General features: G+C 38.2%; 1 protein-coding gene across 1 annotated transcript; it reads left to right on the top strand.

Moving 5' to 3' along the window:
• Positions 1-352: 352 nt before the first annotated feature.
• On the top strand, positions 353-19,052 carry LOC145772864 (transmembrane protein 179B-like). The gene is made up of 5 exons (XM_082584745.1): positions 353-514; positions 4,688-4,878; positions 9,667-9,804; positions 9,935-10,028; positions 18,406-19,052. Exons 1-5 carry the CDS (start codon positions 410-412, stop codon positions 18,631-18,633), a joined length of 756 nt encoding a protein of 251 aa, XP_082440871.1. The 5' UTR covers positions 353-409; the 3' UTR covers positions 18,634-19,052.
• Positions 19,053-19,093: the final 41 nt, after the last annotated feature.

The raw sequence follows: 19,093 nt of genomic DNA, 5'->3' as shown, positions 1-19,093 counted from the left end.
GTAACTGGACTTCGCTCAAATTCCAAGGATGTGGTCTGAAGTACTTGAGCGAAGTCCTAATACTCAAATTGGCGATTACAAAGCCAAAACAGAGTCTGATCAAAGTCACCCCGGTGAACAAAGTCACCCCGGTTGACGTATTTCATCCATTAGAATGCCCTGATTGGATGCTTTTCGGTTCAATTAAATTTATATTTATTTAATTTTGCTGTTTAACAGCAAAACTTAGGTGGCAATTCGGTGAACTGTTTAATGCTCATGCGAAAACAAGCATTGTAGCTAACCGGTAATTAGGCCTAAGAGATTATATAAGTTAGATTAGTAATCTGCATTCGTTTGGTTTGACAGCATCGTTGCTTTACTGGGATTTAGTTTATTAAGTGCATCTTGTAGTAGTTATTTGGTGTCCATGGCTTGCCCTAAGATTGATCTCATTGTTGGACCTGCTATTCTTATATACTTGGCTACTGCAATCACAGAGTTGGTTTCTTCTGTACCTGTTGGCTTGGTGCAGGTATGAGTATGTTGAAACTTATTGTAATCCACTTATAAAACAACTGCATTCATTACTGGATCTTGTATGCTGCCATATTTTTGAGAAAGCCTTTTTGTGACATGACTGATGAGAAGGTTAAAATTCAATTTCTATACCAGTCTAAGCAAGCAAAAAAGAACATGAAAAAATAGAACCCCTTTTGCCAAAGAAGTCCAGAAAAGGCAGCAATTCAGGCAACATCTCCCAATTGCTGCAACAAGTACAATGTCTTCATATCACTGGGGTCTACTCTATGAGATCCACGTGCTCTGCGTATCGAAACACTGGACTGTGATTTATGAGAAACTGTGCTGTTAGAGGTTTGCTGCAAACACAGGCTGGTGAGTCACACAAACCCCTGGAAAACATTTTGTGTTTGAAGCGACCAACATGAGTATGTACAAAGGCAATTTAAAGTCACTCATTCTTGGCAAGTTTGAGCCAGGTGGTACTTTAGTGCCTGGTGTGACTTGGGGCTGGTTGGGCTACCATGACTCTTTCCATTGAGCTTTTTTGAGAGCTAGAAAAGTCATGCTTTCTGAATTATAAAGTACTTCTCTTCAACAGATTGATCAGGTGTGATCTTCCATATGAACTGCCTCCATTTTGTTCTGTCTTTTGTTTTTATTCATGCTTCCAGCATGCTTTTTATTTCTGCAACTTGTTGATATTGTCAAAATATTTCATTTTTTGTCGTCTTTTTGTTCGTTTGCCCCGCACCATCCCAGTCAACATTGAACTTTTCCAACGATTTGCTTCTTGCTATCTGTCCGAAGTATCTCAATTTTCTGAGGTTATAAGTTGTTAATCAGACTCCGTTTATCGTCTATTTGTTAGAAACTACAAATTCATTTGTTTTTCTTTCCATTACTTGCAAATCCATGAAAAGCATGGTATGGTCATTTTTTTTAATCATGTAAATTTCTATCATGAAGCAGTTTTTGACATGTCATGCAACAAGGCTACATGGTCATTTTGGAAAAGAAAATCACTAAAATCATTTCAGTTTATTGCACTTGTGTGTCATCATGTGCACAATCATATACATAACTTTACAGTGTTTACTGCTCTATGCAAGCTGTTGTCACATATTTTTAATATGATTATTATCATTTTCAGCCCATGGTAACCCCCACTGCTTTGCGAAGGCTTTCCACTTTTCTTGCCAATATCCAGTTTTGTATAGCCTACCAGTTGGTTGTTTCACATTCTTTGTAAATTTCATCTCTCCATCTCTTTTTTGGCGCTCTACACAGTCTACACTTGCGTTTGTTTTCCCAAGGTGTTTAAGTTGTTAATTTGTTAGCCATCACTATATGACCTGCTAGTGTTGGGCGATATTGAAAAAAACAAAACGATACGATATTTGAAAATATACTCGATATTTCGATACTTTTCGATATTTTGTACTATTTTTGTACTCTTTTCTTAAAGAGTTTCTCAGTTTTCGAAATTAGTGTCGGCAATTGCCGAGGTGATTGCCGACGCAGATGCATGAATGGCGCATTAGCGTCGGCAATAAAAATGCCGAGGCCACAAGAGCGCTTGTAAGGTTAGGGTTAGACATTTCTCCCAGTCGTTATTCCACAGCCATAGATTTGCTCCTTAGTCAACACCCTGATGGAGCTCTGCGAAAGAGGCGTGTGGATGGGTATCAAAGCACGAAAGCGGCAAAACGTGGACGCTTCATTGCGAACGGCGAAGGCAGTGTAGATTTACAGCCAAGCGATGAGCCTCTTGATGTGTCCGATTCCAGTGATGACACGACAACCTCATCCTCCGATACAGCATCTGATGATTCCGATTCTGACATCTAGTTCTTCATCAAACAGACTTTGTGTTGCTCGCAGTATCCCAACTGTGCCAAAATTATGTTAGTGCATACCTAAATCGAAGCAATCTTCTCGCAGGGAGCGATTAATTTGTTACCGGTACTTGGTTGAGCAATTAACGTTATTTTATGATAATTCAACTTCGCTAGATGTCGAATTAATGTAAAACAAATGTAAATTTCTTATTGGGCATTGTTGTTACGCCATAAAACCACGAGACCAGCCGGGAAAATTAAATCGATTTGTGCTGACTCGAACGTTGAATCAACCCAAAATTAACTTACTTTTCCTCCCCGTGAGTTATTCAACGTGAATTATTATCTTAACAGCGTGCGTATCGCGTTGCTCGCTTTATCGCTACATTTGGTATTATTACATCACAACAAATCAAACAGTGCGGTCGTGACTCGTGATAGACTACTCTAGCATATTTTTCGCTTCTCGTTTTCCATGTTTGGTACAATTTTTTTCGTAATAAACGTTCACAGCAATTGCCGAGGCAATATCAACTTTTGCCGTTTGGCTTCGGCAACGTTTTTGTAGGGGTTTGCAGTTACGAGTTATCGAACGATATTGAAATAAATATCGATATTGAAAAGATATCGTATCGTATCGAAAATTCGATATGTCGCCCAACACTATGACCTGCCCATGACCACTTTAGTTTTTTGATAGTTTATAGTTTGATACTGTACCACAGTTAGTTACTGTACCAAGATACATGTATATATATGTTATGTATACATATAATAAAGGTGAAAAAATAATATAAAGGTGAAACAATTTGTAAAGGCTTCAGATAGTAATAACTATATTTGATTTTATGTTATGTATACTATACATGTATTGTATATATAGTTTGATACTGTACCAAGATACATGGTCAGGTCAATATCAAAAAGAGCTTAACGATTCAGTACTTTATTGAGTTGTAGGGTAATTCAATTGAGTAGTTTTCAAGAACGATTTATGTTACACTGTTAAGTATTGGGTAAAGGTTGTGTTGCAGACTTACAGGTATATAAATATATATACTGTTGACAAATAACAAATAAGAATGTGCTATTTTCAAGTTTCCTACCAGTTTCCATATAATATATTATACTTACAAATTGTAGAGCTATTGCATGATTTTAAAGCAGAGGTTCTAAACATTTTACTTTACCCCTTACTGAAGAATCAAGAATAAATTTACTCCTACCAACTATTTCGTTTCAAAATGTAGGTATTGCTCAGGCTTCAGAATATGACAGATGAAATTTTCCTATGGGGTGAATTTATTTGGAACCCTTGTTTTAAGCATTTCATGACTGTTCAGGTTCATTTGATAATTGACTCTAAGCATTAAGAAAAATATGTAGCCTATATGTACCGTATCTAAATAAAATCGACCACATTGATTGTTTAATTCATTGGCTTTCAATCTTATTTGCACTTCAGCAAGAGCAATCAATGTAGCCTCGCGACTATTCAATAAAAGCATATTGAATGAAAAATTTGCCCAAATTTTGTTTCATATGCCGACATCCAGTTTATGTCTCGTTTCTCTGTTTTAATGTCACAAGCTAAACTTCTAAAATTAAAAACGTGTTTTCTTGATTTCGTTTGGCTACTGCTTTTATTACATTTCGCCCAATGTATTGCTTACATTTCCTGTCAAGCTTGGCTAGATTAAGAGAAAAAATATTGGATAAAAGCTACATTTTTGCTGCTTGACTTTATAGCAATCTTCAATGGATTTATTGGAATCGGTTTCAATGAGATGGTTGTTGCAATGTTGCTGCATCTTTTTAACAAGCTTGTCAATGCATGGAACTGTTGCTAAAAGAACTATCATGCAAAGCACATATTAAGGTTTTTTAGTACCGTTGGAAACGATACTGGCAATTAAAATCCTAGGATTCTAAATAACCTCGCTTTTTTGCTATAACATGGTTGCTGGTTAACTTTAGTCTGCACAAAGAAACATACAACTACTTGGTGAAATTATCAAATGCTTTCCTATTGTTAAAGCCTTTGTAACCTCTGAGAGCCGGGTCAGGGAATGTTTGATTGCTGAAAACAGAGTTTTTATTCTTTTCTCGAAAACAACAATTGAAAAAGATAGGCACTAGATTTTCAGGTGTCTTGTAACCCCCCAAAAATAGCTCGCTACCCCCAGGTTGAAAACCATTGATTTTAATCGGTATAATATATATAAATAATACTTTCATAGCCTACACTATTAACATTTAAGGACAAATTAATATCTTTTTCGGGCAATATTGTAGTGGCTATTTTGCAAATGATTGAATGCAGAATGTTTATGAAATTTTTGCAGAATGATTTTGGAGGCCAATGTATTTTATCAGCGAAAGTAGAATCCTTCCCCAACAACACCATTAAAGTCAACACATTTGGCAGTAAAAGCATGTGCGAGTTTTGCACTTACTTAACAATTTTTACCATTTTATTTCCTCTGGCGTATGGAAGCTACTCAGCATATGCATTGTACAAATCAATTGATAACGCGTAAGTAGTGTATGTTATAGAAGATTTGTAGTGCAGTAATTCCTTGAAATGTTTTCTTTGTCTTGCAAAATGTCCGCTTTAATATCATACTTAGTGACATGAAAATGTATATATACACTATATACAGATACAGGCCTCGAAATTCGTTTTTGTTGACGGCGGACAAACGTGTCCGGTCTGAGCAGCTATCTCGGCGGACAAATTAAGTTTCACGGCGTACACGCCAGTTTTAGCGTCAAACGTCATGCTTAATCAGTATAATCACTTTATCTTGATAGTTCTTCGCCATTTGATAGGCTAACTATAGGTACGGTTTAAAAGGCTTTTTAAAATTTCAAAGAAGTCAATCTGAAAGGCTTTCATCAGACCAACGACGTGCGGTTGAAGAGTCAAAGCGCTGCGTAGCTGCTTAATACGCTGCATAACTGATTAACTTCCACCGAACGAGGTTGTGTGGCTTCTTGCGTCACAATGCTCTGGGCACGAGTCGGAAAACTTCTACACCAACGCTACTATTTTTTAATGGGCAAAGTTTCACTAGGCTTTTTTCTTTAGGTTTATTTTTGCGTATCATTTAACGAAAGTGAATTTTCTCTGGCCTTTTCTTTCTCACAGTAATACCACGGAATGGCCCCTATTCGGCGAGTCCGATTCGGCGAGTCCGATTCGACTAGTCCGATTCGGCGATTCGCAACATAAAGTTTAGCAACGAACTAGATTTATTAGCATGAAACAAGAGACGAAAAGGTTTACTAAAAGGTATACTGTAAATGGAATGAAAATACTAACTTGATCATATGCTTGAAAATATACCTGTTGAAAGCAAAATCATTCATTTCGACTCCAGCCACCCGCACTTGCTGTTGTTTCTCTGGGCAAGAAACTTAACGATAATTGCCTCTACCTAGTGATCGATTTCGAGTAATGGGTAGTACCAAATTTAAGTCATAAGTAAAGTAGACAACCGGAAAACAGACATTGCCGTCGGCTGCAGCGTGGGTCAGGTGTATGTCGGAAGGCGTACACCGATGCATAGCGCTCAAGTCCGCTTTCCCGCAATGCAGGATAAAGATAAACAAACAAACAAATGTTTACATCAATTCAACAGCACGTCACCTTTAATAAATTTAAAAGTTGCTGACATCCGTAAACAGCCCTTGAAAAATAGTTACAGAGAGACGTTTGATTAAGTTTTCGACTTGACATTGCTCCCTTTTCACTACAATGTCGCAACTTATCGCTGACCAGCTTTCAAGTTCCAATTCGCTGCGATACGCCCGTTTTCGTGTTGCAGATGAAACAAAAGATGCGCATATTCCCCGTCTTTGATCGGGTTTCTATGGCAACGGACGTGTGTGCGCCATGCAGTTTGGGCGAGTCCGTTGTTGTGTTGATTATGCCGCTTGTGCGACTGTGGGCAGTGCGGTTTGTACCAGCCCTTGTTACGTTGGTTAGTGGTAACCTCGGGCCGAGACTTCAAGTTCATTTTCACAGCAACCGATTCACTGCCGCGACAATTCTCTGCAGAGGTTTCGACTTTCGAAAGCGACAGGAGGCTGTTTGCAAGCGCATTAAGTTAAACGCACGCTGCGTCAACATAGCAAATTATGTTGTTTTTGGGTGCATTCAACATCTGATGACATTGAATCGACGCAAAATGGTAGATTTTTGCTATGTTACAGGCAGCAAAATCAGTCATTTTTACATTGATTCAACGTCTGCAGACGTTAAATCAACGTAAAAATGACAGATTTTTTTGTCTGCGGTGGGATTGTAGCATCGCTACTCGTTCTAGTGATTATTTACTGCGAAGCTGTTGCGGTTTGTATTTAAAAATGTTTTCCTGCTGCCGATCGCTAGTTCATCTATTGTTTTATGTATCAATGCAGCATAAAAAGTTGCTCCCACGCGGAAATATGCGTGGGAGCCTGGCCCCCACGGCTTAGGCGCCTATGGTTAAAATGATTAGTTTGGATCAACAAATGTGTGACCTACACTCCTACAGCTTAGATTGAAAGGAAATTATCGGGTAGGCTACCGTAGCCTAGTTATACCGACCAGCAAAATTTTGTTCCAAGAACCCAGTTAGCCTAACAGTTCATTTTTACATTGTAGTAACAGAATGAAAAGGCTAACCAAATGTGTGGCCTATCGTTTTAACGTCGCTAAACGTTGAAATCGTGTAGAAAAGGGTGCTTTTGCTGACTAGGATACGTTGAAACTGAGAAACATTTACAGAAGCCCTACGATACGTTGCATTTTTAAGATAATGTATTCAGACGTTGAATCAATGTACAAATGAAATGTTATGCTAAATGGGTTCTTGGAACAAATCGTAGGGCTTCTGTGAATGTTTCTCAGTTTCAAAGTATCCTAGTCAGAAAAAGCTCCCTTTTCTACACGATTTCAACGTTTAGCGACGTTAACACGATAGGCCACACATTTGTTTAGCCTTTTCATTCTGTTACTACAATGTAAAAATGAACTGCGTTCTTGGAACAATTTTTTGCTGGTCGGGATAACTAGGCTACGGTACCCGATAATTTCCTTTCAATCCAAGCTGTAGGCCACACATTTGTTGGTCCAAACCAGTGGTTCTTAACCTGGGCGCTACCGCCCCCTAGTGGGCGCTGTTAACTTTTAGAGGGGCGGAAATATTCAGGGGGCGTTATAGGGGGCGCTACATTCAGAAGGTGTAACGATATTTTCCTCACTGCAAATTTGCTTTAGTAGTTCTGCTGGGGGTACGAGAATCCACAGAGGATGAGGAGCTATATACAGTATAGAGATTGTGTTTAACAAGGGAAGTAGTGATTCTCTCTCAGAGCATTCTATGTTGGCCTATACAGCACAATGCACAACACCATCCGACAAGCGTGGACGTCGGATGGTGTTGTGCATGGCCTTTGTTGTTGATAATGGGCATTGTTTCCCTTTCCTTGTAGTAAGTAAATGGCATTTTGTGGTCAGCTTTTGGCAGGGACAGCGGGCAGGCAGTGCAAGCAAACCATAAGGACTGGTCATAATAATAGTCAGTCAATAATGGTTATTAGTGTAACTCTTACTAACTACTAAAAAATCAGCAGAGATGTGCCTTAAGACTTTTAAGTTAAGAGCCTTAAGGCACATCTGTGCTGATTTTTTAGTATTAAAACTAACATCGGCTTAAACTAGTTTTTTCTTACTAACTAATAACTAATTACTACTGGCTGTAGGCTAGCCTTATAGTCTTGGAAGAAAATGTCATTAGTAGGCTACAGCCCTTATATTATGGTGGGCGCCAGACTATGGAAATCTCTGAAAAGGGGCGCTGGGGAAAAAAAGGTTAAGAACCACTGGTCCAAACTAATCATTTTAACTATTCAAAAGTACTAACTTATAGACATAAACATGATTTATTTTATTTTTTTTTTGTAACATTTTCTTTGTTTTATTTTTCCTTCATATCTTAAATTTTTCTGAAAGTGTTGCGACCGTGCCAAATTTCTTTCAACTGAATAACTTACTTCGGTCACAAGCACGTTTTAACGTTCGCGTTTTGTCGCTTCTACTTTTGCTATGTTGACGTGTATTGTTTTTCATATGATGGTCAGAAATAAAAACAACTGAACTGACATGACGAATTTTAATTTAATAGTTCAAACATTTTCTTTTTATTCCTTTCTGCACGATTTCAACGTTTAGCGACGTTAAAACGATGTAAAAACGGCAATTGCAATTAGGCTACGATACCCGATAATTTCCTTTCAAAAATTTCAAAAACTCGCCGAATAGGGCACTCGCCGAAAAAGGCTCTCGCCGAATAGGGAACTCGCCGAATCGGACTAGTTGTATCGGACTCGCCGAATCGGACTCGCCGAATAGTAGCAGACCCGTAATACCAAAACTTAACAATTTTTGCTGTAGTAGCCTACTCGTAGAATCTAATTTTGTAACCAACCTTGCCTTATCAATATTACTGGAGGTCAAAGCCAGACATTGTCACGTAAGACTTAAACTAAGTTGCGCGTGATTAATGTAGAAATACCGGTACTCCCATCGATTCTTAGCGAAGAATTCACCTTTGTTACGCTGATTCGATGTCGTCAATCGTTGAAGCAACGTAGAAATCGAAAGTTTTCCTGCTTGAATGGAAGCTAAGGGATACAGTATTCACATTTTTTAGATGCGCGGGAAATTATATTCTCGCAACAGTTGTTTGTGCTATACAATGACGATTAGTATCGCTGGTTCCTGTGTTAATTCTCGGCGGACAAATATGACCGATCTAGATGGTACTTTCCGCGGACATCACATGCTGTGACGGCGGACATGAACGCCGTGTCCGCCGTGAATTTCGAGGCCTGCAGATGTAATACAGTTTGTAATTCTTGTTTGAGTGATCTGTGCAGTATTTGTTGTGGGAATCTTCCAAACATTTTCTAACAGTTATTGTGATAATAGAACTTTTGTTGAATCTTCAACAGAAGAGGTTTTATCTCAGCAATTATATCATTTTATTTGCTCTTGTGTCTTCTATGACCAAGGTTTTTCAACAGAACACCATTTCTTTGATTATTTATATTTGAACAAGATAAAGCTTTGAAAGTTTTATTAAATAATATACTTACTGAATAATAGAATATGGCTTATTTTATTTACTGTTTAGAAACTAATTGTCTATTATTGGAGATATTTGCTTTTGAGAATTATCTGATGTTGGAAAAAAACTTACGGATAAATGTTTGAATGTTTTATTTTTTCATTTAAATAGTTCATCCTCGTATTAATGCTAACTTTATTTTGTAGTTCCCAAATGTGGGTTTTGCCTGCTATGATGGCGAACGTGTTGCTGCTCGTTCTCAAATTCATCAGTTCCTGTATTTTGAGCGTTGGAGTGTCACAACTCTGCAAGTCCGTTACTCACTCAAAGTCAGATGACATCAAGTAGGTCAATGCATTCGTTTGTGATGATATTATTGTATGCAATAGATTATTTAAAGTTGATGACTGACCAATTACCGCATATTGTAACCATGTATTGTTTTATGTGTTAATCCCGTCTGCTGCTTTACAGAACATGCGCAGATGGTCAGTCACATGACTGGTACACTGGAGCCAATAATCCACTCAATGGACATCACTACCACACTTACCTGACAACTGCCCAGGTGAATATATGGTGTTGTACTTGGTCATGGTACTTCAAGAACGAAATGTGAAATCCTTGAACTAAAGTTTGCATTTTGTTGAAAATTATTTTGTTTTCTTTTTCGGCAACTAGTTGAAGGTTGCTACATTCTCATTGCACACACTATTACATGAAATTCAAATAATAACAACTAAAGTATATTATACAGTAGGTTTTTTTTTTGTATTTCAATTACTGAAAAGGACTTTAAAAAGGAAAGTAGCCTGCCAAACGCATTAAAATCAAATTTCTTGAATTTATCATTAAAAATGTCAATGTGGAAACTAGAGATGTATATACGATACCAATATTTAAGCCAGGGTTGTCGGTATTTTACCCGACCCAAAAAAACCCGGGTGGGTTTTTAAAAAAAAAAAAAAAAAACCCATAAAAAAACCCAGAGCATCATATTTGTCCAATTTTTATCAGAAAATTAAAAAAATGAACCAAAGTACTACAAGGTACTTAAAACAAACTTCAAATTAGGACTTGAGAATGTGATTGTGAAGGAAATTTCCAAGGATAAGTTGAAAACACAATGGATATTTCTGTACACAAAAATCAAGTAATGCAACTTTGTACTACACTAAAACTCATTTATGCAAGAAGGCCTCATACTTAAACAGCCCTAGTGCATTACTTTATTGAGTTATGCCAGCATGTACTGTGAGTGAGAGGCACTTTAGGGTCTGCTACTATTCGGCGAGTCCAATTCGGCGAGTCCGATTCGACTAGTCCGATTCGGCGAGTTCCCTATTCGGCGAGAGCCCTTTTCGGCGAGTGCCCTATTCGGCGAGTTTTTGAAATTTTTGAAAGGAAATTATCGGGTACGTAGCCTAATTATAATTGCCGTTTTTACATCGTTTTAACGTCGCTAAACGTTGAAATCGTGCAGAAAGGAATAAAAAGAAAATGTTTGAACTATTAAATTAAAATTCGTCATGTCAGTTCAGTTGTTTTTATTTCTGACCATCATATGAAAAACAATACACGTCAACATAGCAAAGGTAGAAGCGACAAAACGCGAACGTTAAAACGTGCTTGAATTCGTCATGTCAGTTCAGTTGTTTTTCTTTCTGATCATGATATCAAAAACAATACACGTCAACATAGCAAAGGTGTAGAAAAAGGTAAAAGCGACAAAACACGAACGTTAAAACGTGCTTGTGACCGAAGTAAGTTATTCAGTTGAAAGAAATTTGGCACGGTCGCAACACTTTCAGAAAAAATTAAGATATGAAGGAAAAATAAAACAAAGAAAATGTTACAAAAAAAAAAATAGATCATGTTTATGTCTATAACTAAGTTAGTACTTTTGAATAGTTAAAATGATTAGTTTGGACGGTTGGACCAACAAATGTGTGGCCTACAGCTTGGATTGAAAGGAAATTATCGGGTACCGTAGCCTAGTTATCCCAACCAGCAAAAAATTGTTCCAAGAACACAGTTCATTTTTACATTGTAGTAACAGAATGAAAAGGCTAAACAAATGTGTGGCCTATCGTGTTAACGTCGCTAAACGTTGAAATCGTGTAGAAAAGGGAGCTTTTGCTGACTAGGATACTTTGAAACTGAGAAACATTCACAGAAGCCCTACGATTTGTTCCAAGAACCCATTTAGCATAACATTTCATTTGTACATTGATTCAACGTCTGAATACATTATCTTAAAAATGCAACGTATCGTAGGGCTTCTGTGAATGTTTCTCAGTTTCAAAGTATCCTAGTCAGCAAAAGCACCCTTTTCTACACGATTTCAACGTTTAGCGACGTTAAAACGATAGGCCACACATTTGGTTAGCCTTTTCATTCTGTTACTACAATGTAAAAATGAACTGTTAGGCTAACTGGGTTCTTGGAACAAATTTTTGCTGGTCGGGATAACTAGGCTACGGTAGCCTACCCGATAATTTCCTTTCAATCTAAGCTGTAGGAGTGTAGGTCACACATTTGTTGATCCAAACTAATCATTTTACCCATAGGCGCCTAAGCCGTGGGGGCCAGGCCCCCACGCACATTTCCGCGTGGGAGCAACTTTTTATGCTGCATTGATACATAAAACAATAGATGAACTAGCGATCGGCAGCAGGAAAACATTTTTAAATGCAAACCGCAACAGCTTCGCAGTACATAATCACTAGAACGAGTAGCGATGCTACAATCCCACTCCAGACAAAAAAAATCTGTCATTTTTACGTTGATTTAACGTCTGCAGACGTTGAATCAATGTAAAAATGACTAATTTTGCTGCCTGTGACATAGCAAAAATCTACCATTTTGCGTCGATTCAATGTCATCAGATGTTGAATGCACCCAAAAACAACATAATTTGCTACGTTGACGCAGCGTGCGTTTAACTTAATGCGCTTGCAAACAGCCTCCTGTCGCTTTCGAAAGTCGAAACCTCTGCAGAGAATTGTCGCGGCAGTGAATCGGTTGCTGTGAAAATGAACTTGAAGTCTCGGCCCGAGGTTACCACTAACCAACGTTACAAGGGCTGGTACAAACCGCACTGCCCACAGTCGCACAAGCGGCATAATCAACACAACAACGGACTCGCCCAAACTGCATGGCGCACACACGTCCGTTGCCATAGAAACCCGATCAAAGACGGGGAATATGCGCATCTTTTGTTTCATTTGCAACACGGAAACGGGCGTATCGCAGCGAATTGGAACTTGAAAGCTGGTCAGCCATAAGTTGCGATATTGTAGTGAAAAGGGAGCAATGTCAAGTCAAAAACTTAATCAAACGTCTCTCTGTAACTATTTTTCAAGGGCTGTTTACGGATGTCAGCAACTTTTAAATTTATTAAAGGTGACGTGCTGTTGAATTGCTGTAAACATGAATGATTTTGCTTTCAACAGGTATATTTTCAAGCATATGATCAAGTTAGTATTTTCATTCCATTTACAGTATACCTTTTCGTCTCTTGTTTCATGCTAATAAATCTAGTTTGTTGCTAAACTTTATGTTGCGCTTAGCTTAAAGAGTCGCAGTCCATCAACCGCTAGCCAACGCAGACGCATAGCATGTGTTTTGGTCGAGCTTTGTTTATAATAATTAACGGTAGGTCGAACGTAGCGATAACTCCGAGTGTGGCAATAAAAGCAATCCTAGTGTGGCGACATAATTACGTCATCCATCTGCGTGACATTTCGCTGAATTTACGTTGCTGCTGATGAAACACGCTTTCGCCCCCACGGCCAAAAAAATAGTTAGGCGCCTATGATTTTAACTATTCAAAAGTACTAACTTATAGACATATATAAACATTATTTTTTTTGTAACATTTTCTATGTTTTATTTTTCCTTCATATCTTAAATTTTTCTGAAGGTGATGCAACCTTGCCAAATTTCTTTCAACTCAATAACTTACTTCGGTCACAAGCACGTTTTAACGTTCGCGTTTTGTCGCTTTTACCTTTTTCTACACCTTTGCTATGTTGACGTGAATTGTTTTTGATATCATGATCAGAAAGATAAACAACTGAACTGACATGACGAATTCAAGCACGTTTTAACGTTCGCGTTTTGTCGCTTCTACCTTTGCTATGTTGACGTGTATTGTTTTTGATATGATGGTCAAAAATAAAAATAACTGAACTGACATGACGAATTCAAGCACGTTTTAACGTTCGCGTTTTGTCGCTTCTACCTTTGCTATGTTGACGTCACAAATGACGTGTATTGTTTTTCATATGATGGTCAAAAATAAAAATAACTGAACTGATATGACGAATTTTAATTTAATAGTTCAAACATTTTATTTTTATTCCTTTCTGCACGATTTCAACGTTTAGCGACGTTAAAACGATGTAAAAACGGCAATTGCAATTAGGCTACGATACCCGATAATTTCCTTTTAAAAATTTCAAAAACTCGCCGAATAGGGCACTCGCCGAAAAGGGCTCTCGCCGAATAGGGAACTCGCCGAATCGGACTAGTCGAATCGGACTCGCCGAATCGGACTCGCCGAAACGGGCCATTCCGCCTGATTTAAGCCGATGCCAATCCTGATATTTTTGCCGATACTTTAGTGTCGCAAAAAGAAGCAGTTTTGATGTTTGCAAAGAGTAAAATTGAATGCTAAGTTTGACCTTATTTGCATAAAACCAGTATCATTAACAGGGAGGTCCAGGAGATGCTTTTGGATTCTGGTCCGGGATGATTTTAGGGGGTCGAGAAGTTGACAAAACCACTGGGTATTCTTTGGATATATTGCAGGTTTCTTAAAAATGTTTTGATTTGGGGCTCGAGTATCTCATTGATATCGGCCCAAATTATCTTCACAGCGGCCCTGCATAAAACTATTAAATTTATTTGTAAAGATTCAGTATCCCTTTTTAAAGATTCAATCTATCCAATCTCAACAGTGTCGTAATAGTATTAGTAGTGTCTAGTTATAAAAGGTCACCATGATTGGGGCTGGGGTATAAAGGAAAGAAACAGACATCATAATTGGGGTTTCTGAAAATTAACCAAGGGTTTGCGCAAACTCTCCAATAGGCTATTATAGTTTGTATAAGGTATAAAATTTAAACAAATTTTTATCTGTAGTCACACACAAATTATTCGGCAAGCAGTGCTCGAAGCTTTTGCCAGGCTTGATGAGGCTACCCAGGCAGCAAAAATGTATAATCTTGCATCGTTTCTACATCGCAAGACGTTAAAAAAACATGAAATTTGATCATTTTTCATATGCTGGTTCTATCAGTTTGTAATTTAACGTTAACCTTTATAGTTATACCGTACTGGACTTTCTTCTGTCCTATCAGATTTTTGAGATGATCAGAAAAATAATTTTTTAATAATTTTTAAAAAAATAACTTTTGCCAAAAGTGGAAGATTATACGTTGTTTATCACCAACATATGCAGTGCCATAGCGAAAGGTTAGTGTTAGATAGGCCAAAATACCGTTAATAAGGTTACCGGCCCAGCATTGCCATACGCTTGCTTCAATCTTGGTGATGAAAAGCTTAACATTGACAGAGGATGCTTGGTTATGGTTATACTTTCAGCTTGTAATAATTTTTTTGTTAATAATTTTGCATCAAAACAAATTGGTATCAAAATTGTAGTTGGGTGTATTTCAGACCCTATGGCACGGATTACTGGATATAGCACAGTGTGTATGTATGATAAACGCAATGTCAAATCTTTCACTTTTGGTAAAAGTAACAATTTGTTGTTTTATCTCAAAAACCTGAGGTCGGATTCGGCACCCCAAAATTACTCTAAATCAGTTTTCTAAGTTCAAACCGTAAAAATCGTGTAGATCAGTGTAATTGTTCTTTGCTATTTCCGTTGCGTTACTAGTTTGCGTCAATGCAATGAAATGTTGGTCTGCGAATAACTTCAGCAATTTAAAAGTTTATAAAAGATCTCACGTACGCAGACGTTGAATCAATGTAAAAATCCACTGATTTGCTGACTGGGAAGTAGCAATGGCATGGAAAGTGTCGGACTGTCGGGTATCAAAAATTTAAACAGGTTGTCATTGTTTTACATCAGTATGACGTTAGTTACTACTTCAAAAAAATCACTATATTTTCACTGCAAAAACTTTGCAGTGAATGCGTTTTATTTTATATTTTTAGTGTCGCCCAAATTTTGCTGACACTGATACTCAAAAATAGCCGATATCGATATATTGGTACATCTCTAATGGTAACTCTGGCTTTGTCCTCGGGTTGCTCTCAAGTATTGGTTTTATGTATCACCTTAAGTGAACACGGAGCTTCATCTGAACTGCAACTACGTGGAAATTGAAGTAGTAGTGAGCTTGCTGTTTTAGAACGGAAAACCCGTGGAGGCTATAATCACTCTATAGATTATAGCAAACCCGATTGCACAGTTGACAGTTTCCGTTTTGTATTAAAGGCATACTAAATGGAACATTCAAGAATACATTTCAAAAAAACATTACCGAAAAAAAAAAATGTTTTCAATGGCGCTGGCAAGGCCCAAAGTCCAATGTTTCATTTATTTTCATTTTTTTTCAAAATGACCAAAAAGTGCAAACACAGCTCGAGAATACGTCACAAAAGACAGCAATAACAAAAGCCACGTTACAACATCTGATGTTTTAACATCAGATCTGAGGTTTTGAGCAAACTGTCTGATGTTTTGACGTTGAAATCTGATGTTTTGATGTACATACATATATAGCCTACAGTTAAATCGCCGGCAGTAACAACTGTTGCGTGATCAGCTGATTGCTCGTCTTTTGTTACGTAGACTGTACAGTCTCACGCTTCGCTGCTCAGGCCCATTCTGGGTTTGAAAGCTCTGACAAAAGTACGCGCGCAATGATGATCAGACCGCAATGGGGCAAAATTTTATTGAAAATCGTTTTATGGTAGCATGTTAAACACAAAGAACGTGGAAAATCGCCAAGTCAGGTTTTTCCTTTACTATCCCTTTAAGATTTAGCATTGTTTGTGATTAGTGTTTGGTCCTTTGCTTATCGAAACATAATAATGCGTTGGTGGTAAGTCCCAGGCCTACAATACAAACACCATGTGCTGCTGTATTCTTGTGAAGGGAATGAGAACTTTTGCAAATATTGTAGGTCTTACAACGCTTTGGAAGAGCGAGTGTCTGAAAACCTTCATGAATGAGAGTGAAAAAAGGCAAAAACTTGGTGTCTGTTAAATTGCCAGTTGCTCGGTCTGGTGTCGGTTACAGTACGAATGAGTTGGCTCTGTGTGACAACCAGCAAATGAAGCTGTAAAAATATCTGGACACCCTTAGGAGATAAGTGACAGAACCAGTCTACGATATATCGGTGCGGACGTACTCAAAAGTCCGGTTTTAGTGCTATGGAGGTTTATAAAAGTAATTATCATTCTAACGATTTGTTTTTAAGTTGTAACTTTGTCAAACAACGTTAGTTGATGAAATTACGACTGATTAAATAATGTACATTCACCTCACTGTGACGCAGTTCGGACTGTCCGCCTACCTGATCCATGCAATTTTTCTAATTAACAAGAACGTCCGCACCGAAACGGGCATCTCCAAATCAACTGCATCTGAATGACTGACCGCATTGAAATGAACCATTCTGTGTCAACTGTCGTATGGGTGGACGCATATTCACGTATTGAGTGTCATGTAAGCCTACGGGGTTAAGCAATAAAATGGATTTAAATGAGTTTTGAACAGTTCGTAGGGCATTAAAACATTACCATGGTGACTAGCAGATCTCACACTGTTGTACATGTATATCTCAAACATATTCACGTAGTTAGATGCATGACATTTCATATACACAAGCCATGTACAACTGAAATCGAAAATATGAAACACCTCAAAAAATATGCTGAGGAATTTAACTTCTGATGTGCATATTCTAACTTTATCTCCAATCAGCGAAGTCTTTGGTTAATTAAATTTGTACCGGGTGTCATGGAGCAGTGCCGGTCTTTGGGGTGTGCAAACCGTGCGATCGCACAGGGCCCGCAAATTAGGGGGCCCGCAATTTACTCAGAAAATTCATTAATTTTGTCATTTCCAACTGAAAAACTCAACATGTGAATTCAACAAAGGAATTAGCAACAAGAAAACATAGAAACTCAACGGTTGCAACCTATTTCGTTCCCTGAACATTTCGTACCCTGAAAAGATCGAGAAAAAAAACAACATAGCTAGCCGAAGTTGCTGATCGGAGTTGCCGCAAACATTTCAAATTTCTCTCGATCTTTTTAGGGGACGAAATAGGTCGAAATTTGATTTTGTTACTCCGATTTCAGGGTACGAAATCGGGGTACGAATTTTTCAGGGGACGAAATAGGTTGCATCCAGACTCAACATAGCTTTATTTTCGAAAAATGCCAAAGAATGCATGATTTTATCCTTTTGCTATGCCACCGGACAGCACCATTTTACAGTAATATTCATACCCAAATTTTGAACATGCTCTCAGAATGCCCCAAATTCAAAGTGATTTTTTAAAATTTTCTGGGGGAGGTCCCCCAGACCCCCTGCCGCTGGGTGTCGCCTTCGGCGATCACGCCATCAGGCTTCGTCTTCGGCGATCACGCCATCAGGCTTCGTCTGCCGACGGTCAAACCACCCCTTCCCCTTTCAAAGTACCTAGCTATGCTACTGAATTGGATCATTGTCATTGGGGCCCACAAAGCATATTCCGCACAGAGCCCGAAATACCCTAAGACCGGCACTGCATGGAGGATATTTACCAATGTAAAATAATTCACTCTGGAGTGGTATGTTTAAAGAATATTACATTTGAAAACTTTTTGATTACGGTGTTTAGTTAATCTTTAAATGCTATAACGGTAGCAAATGGAACAATCGAATCACTTTGCTTAATTGTCAAAGTTCTTTGCAGTCGGCGTCTTGGTTTTGTGCTTTCGAGTGGTTTCTGCTCTCTGTGTTGGCCGTCCTGCATTACCGGAGGAACATCGCTTTACGCTCGGGCGGGATAAGCATCCAAGCTGACCAAGGGGGATCATCTGACACAGCGGGAGTTGTTGCAAACGAGTTTCTTCCAGGGACATCCGTTGTCAATCCAAACTACAAAGACGGAGATGTACCGCCGTTGCCTTTTGGAAATTAAGTTCCCAAGCACAACAATGTGTTTGCCATTTCATTTTATACGCCAAATCATGAACCGTGTCGTATGAGAAATTCTTGGTAAAGCGTGCAAGACTTACAAAGATATTTTCAAGCTCTTGAAAATTACATGTAATTTAGATTGATTTCTGACTGATATTGCAGTACTGGTAGTAAAAGTTTGATTTCATATCGTTGTGCAATGCCTTTGTGAATTTTCAAAGTTTATCAAGTGTGTGTACACTGACTACAATTGCCTTGAATACCGTATACCTACCGTCCTACAGCCATCATCAGCTTTATGTATTATATTTTATCACTTTACTTTGTAATTTCAGTTCACTGATTGCATGTCACGATTTTTGTCCTTCGTTTATTGGACACTGTACTTATATTTCCATGAAAATATATTATATCATCATACGCGGCCATTTATTGCTTCAACCAGACGTGAAAAAGGTTTT

Source organism: Aplidium turbinatum, chromosome 6, assembly GCF_918807975.1.
Source record: "Aplidium turbinatum chromosome 6, kaAplTurb1.1, whole genome shotgun sequence".
Taxonomy (NCBI): Eukaryota; Metazoa; Chordata; class Ascidiacea; order Aplousobranchia; family Polyclinidae; genus Aplidium; species Aplidium turbinatum.
Note: the sequence above shows the minus strand (reverse complement) of the source record. Positions and strands in the feature narration are given on the sequence as shown.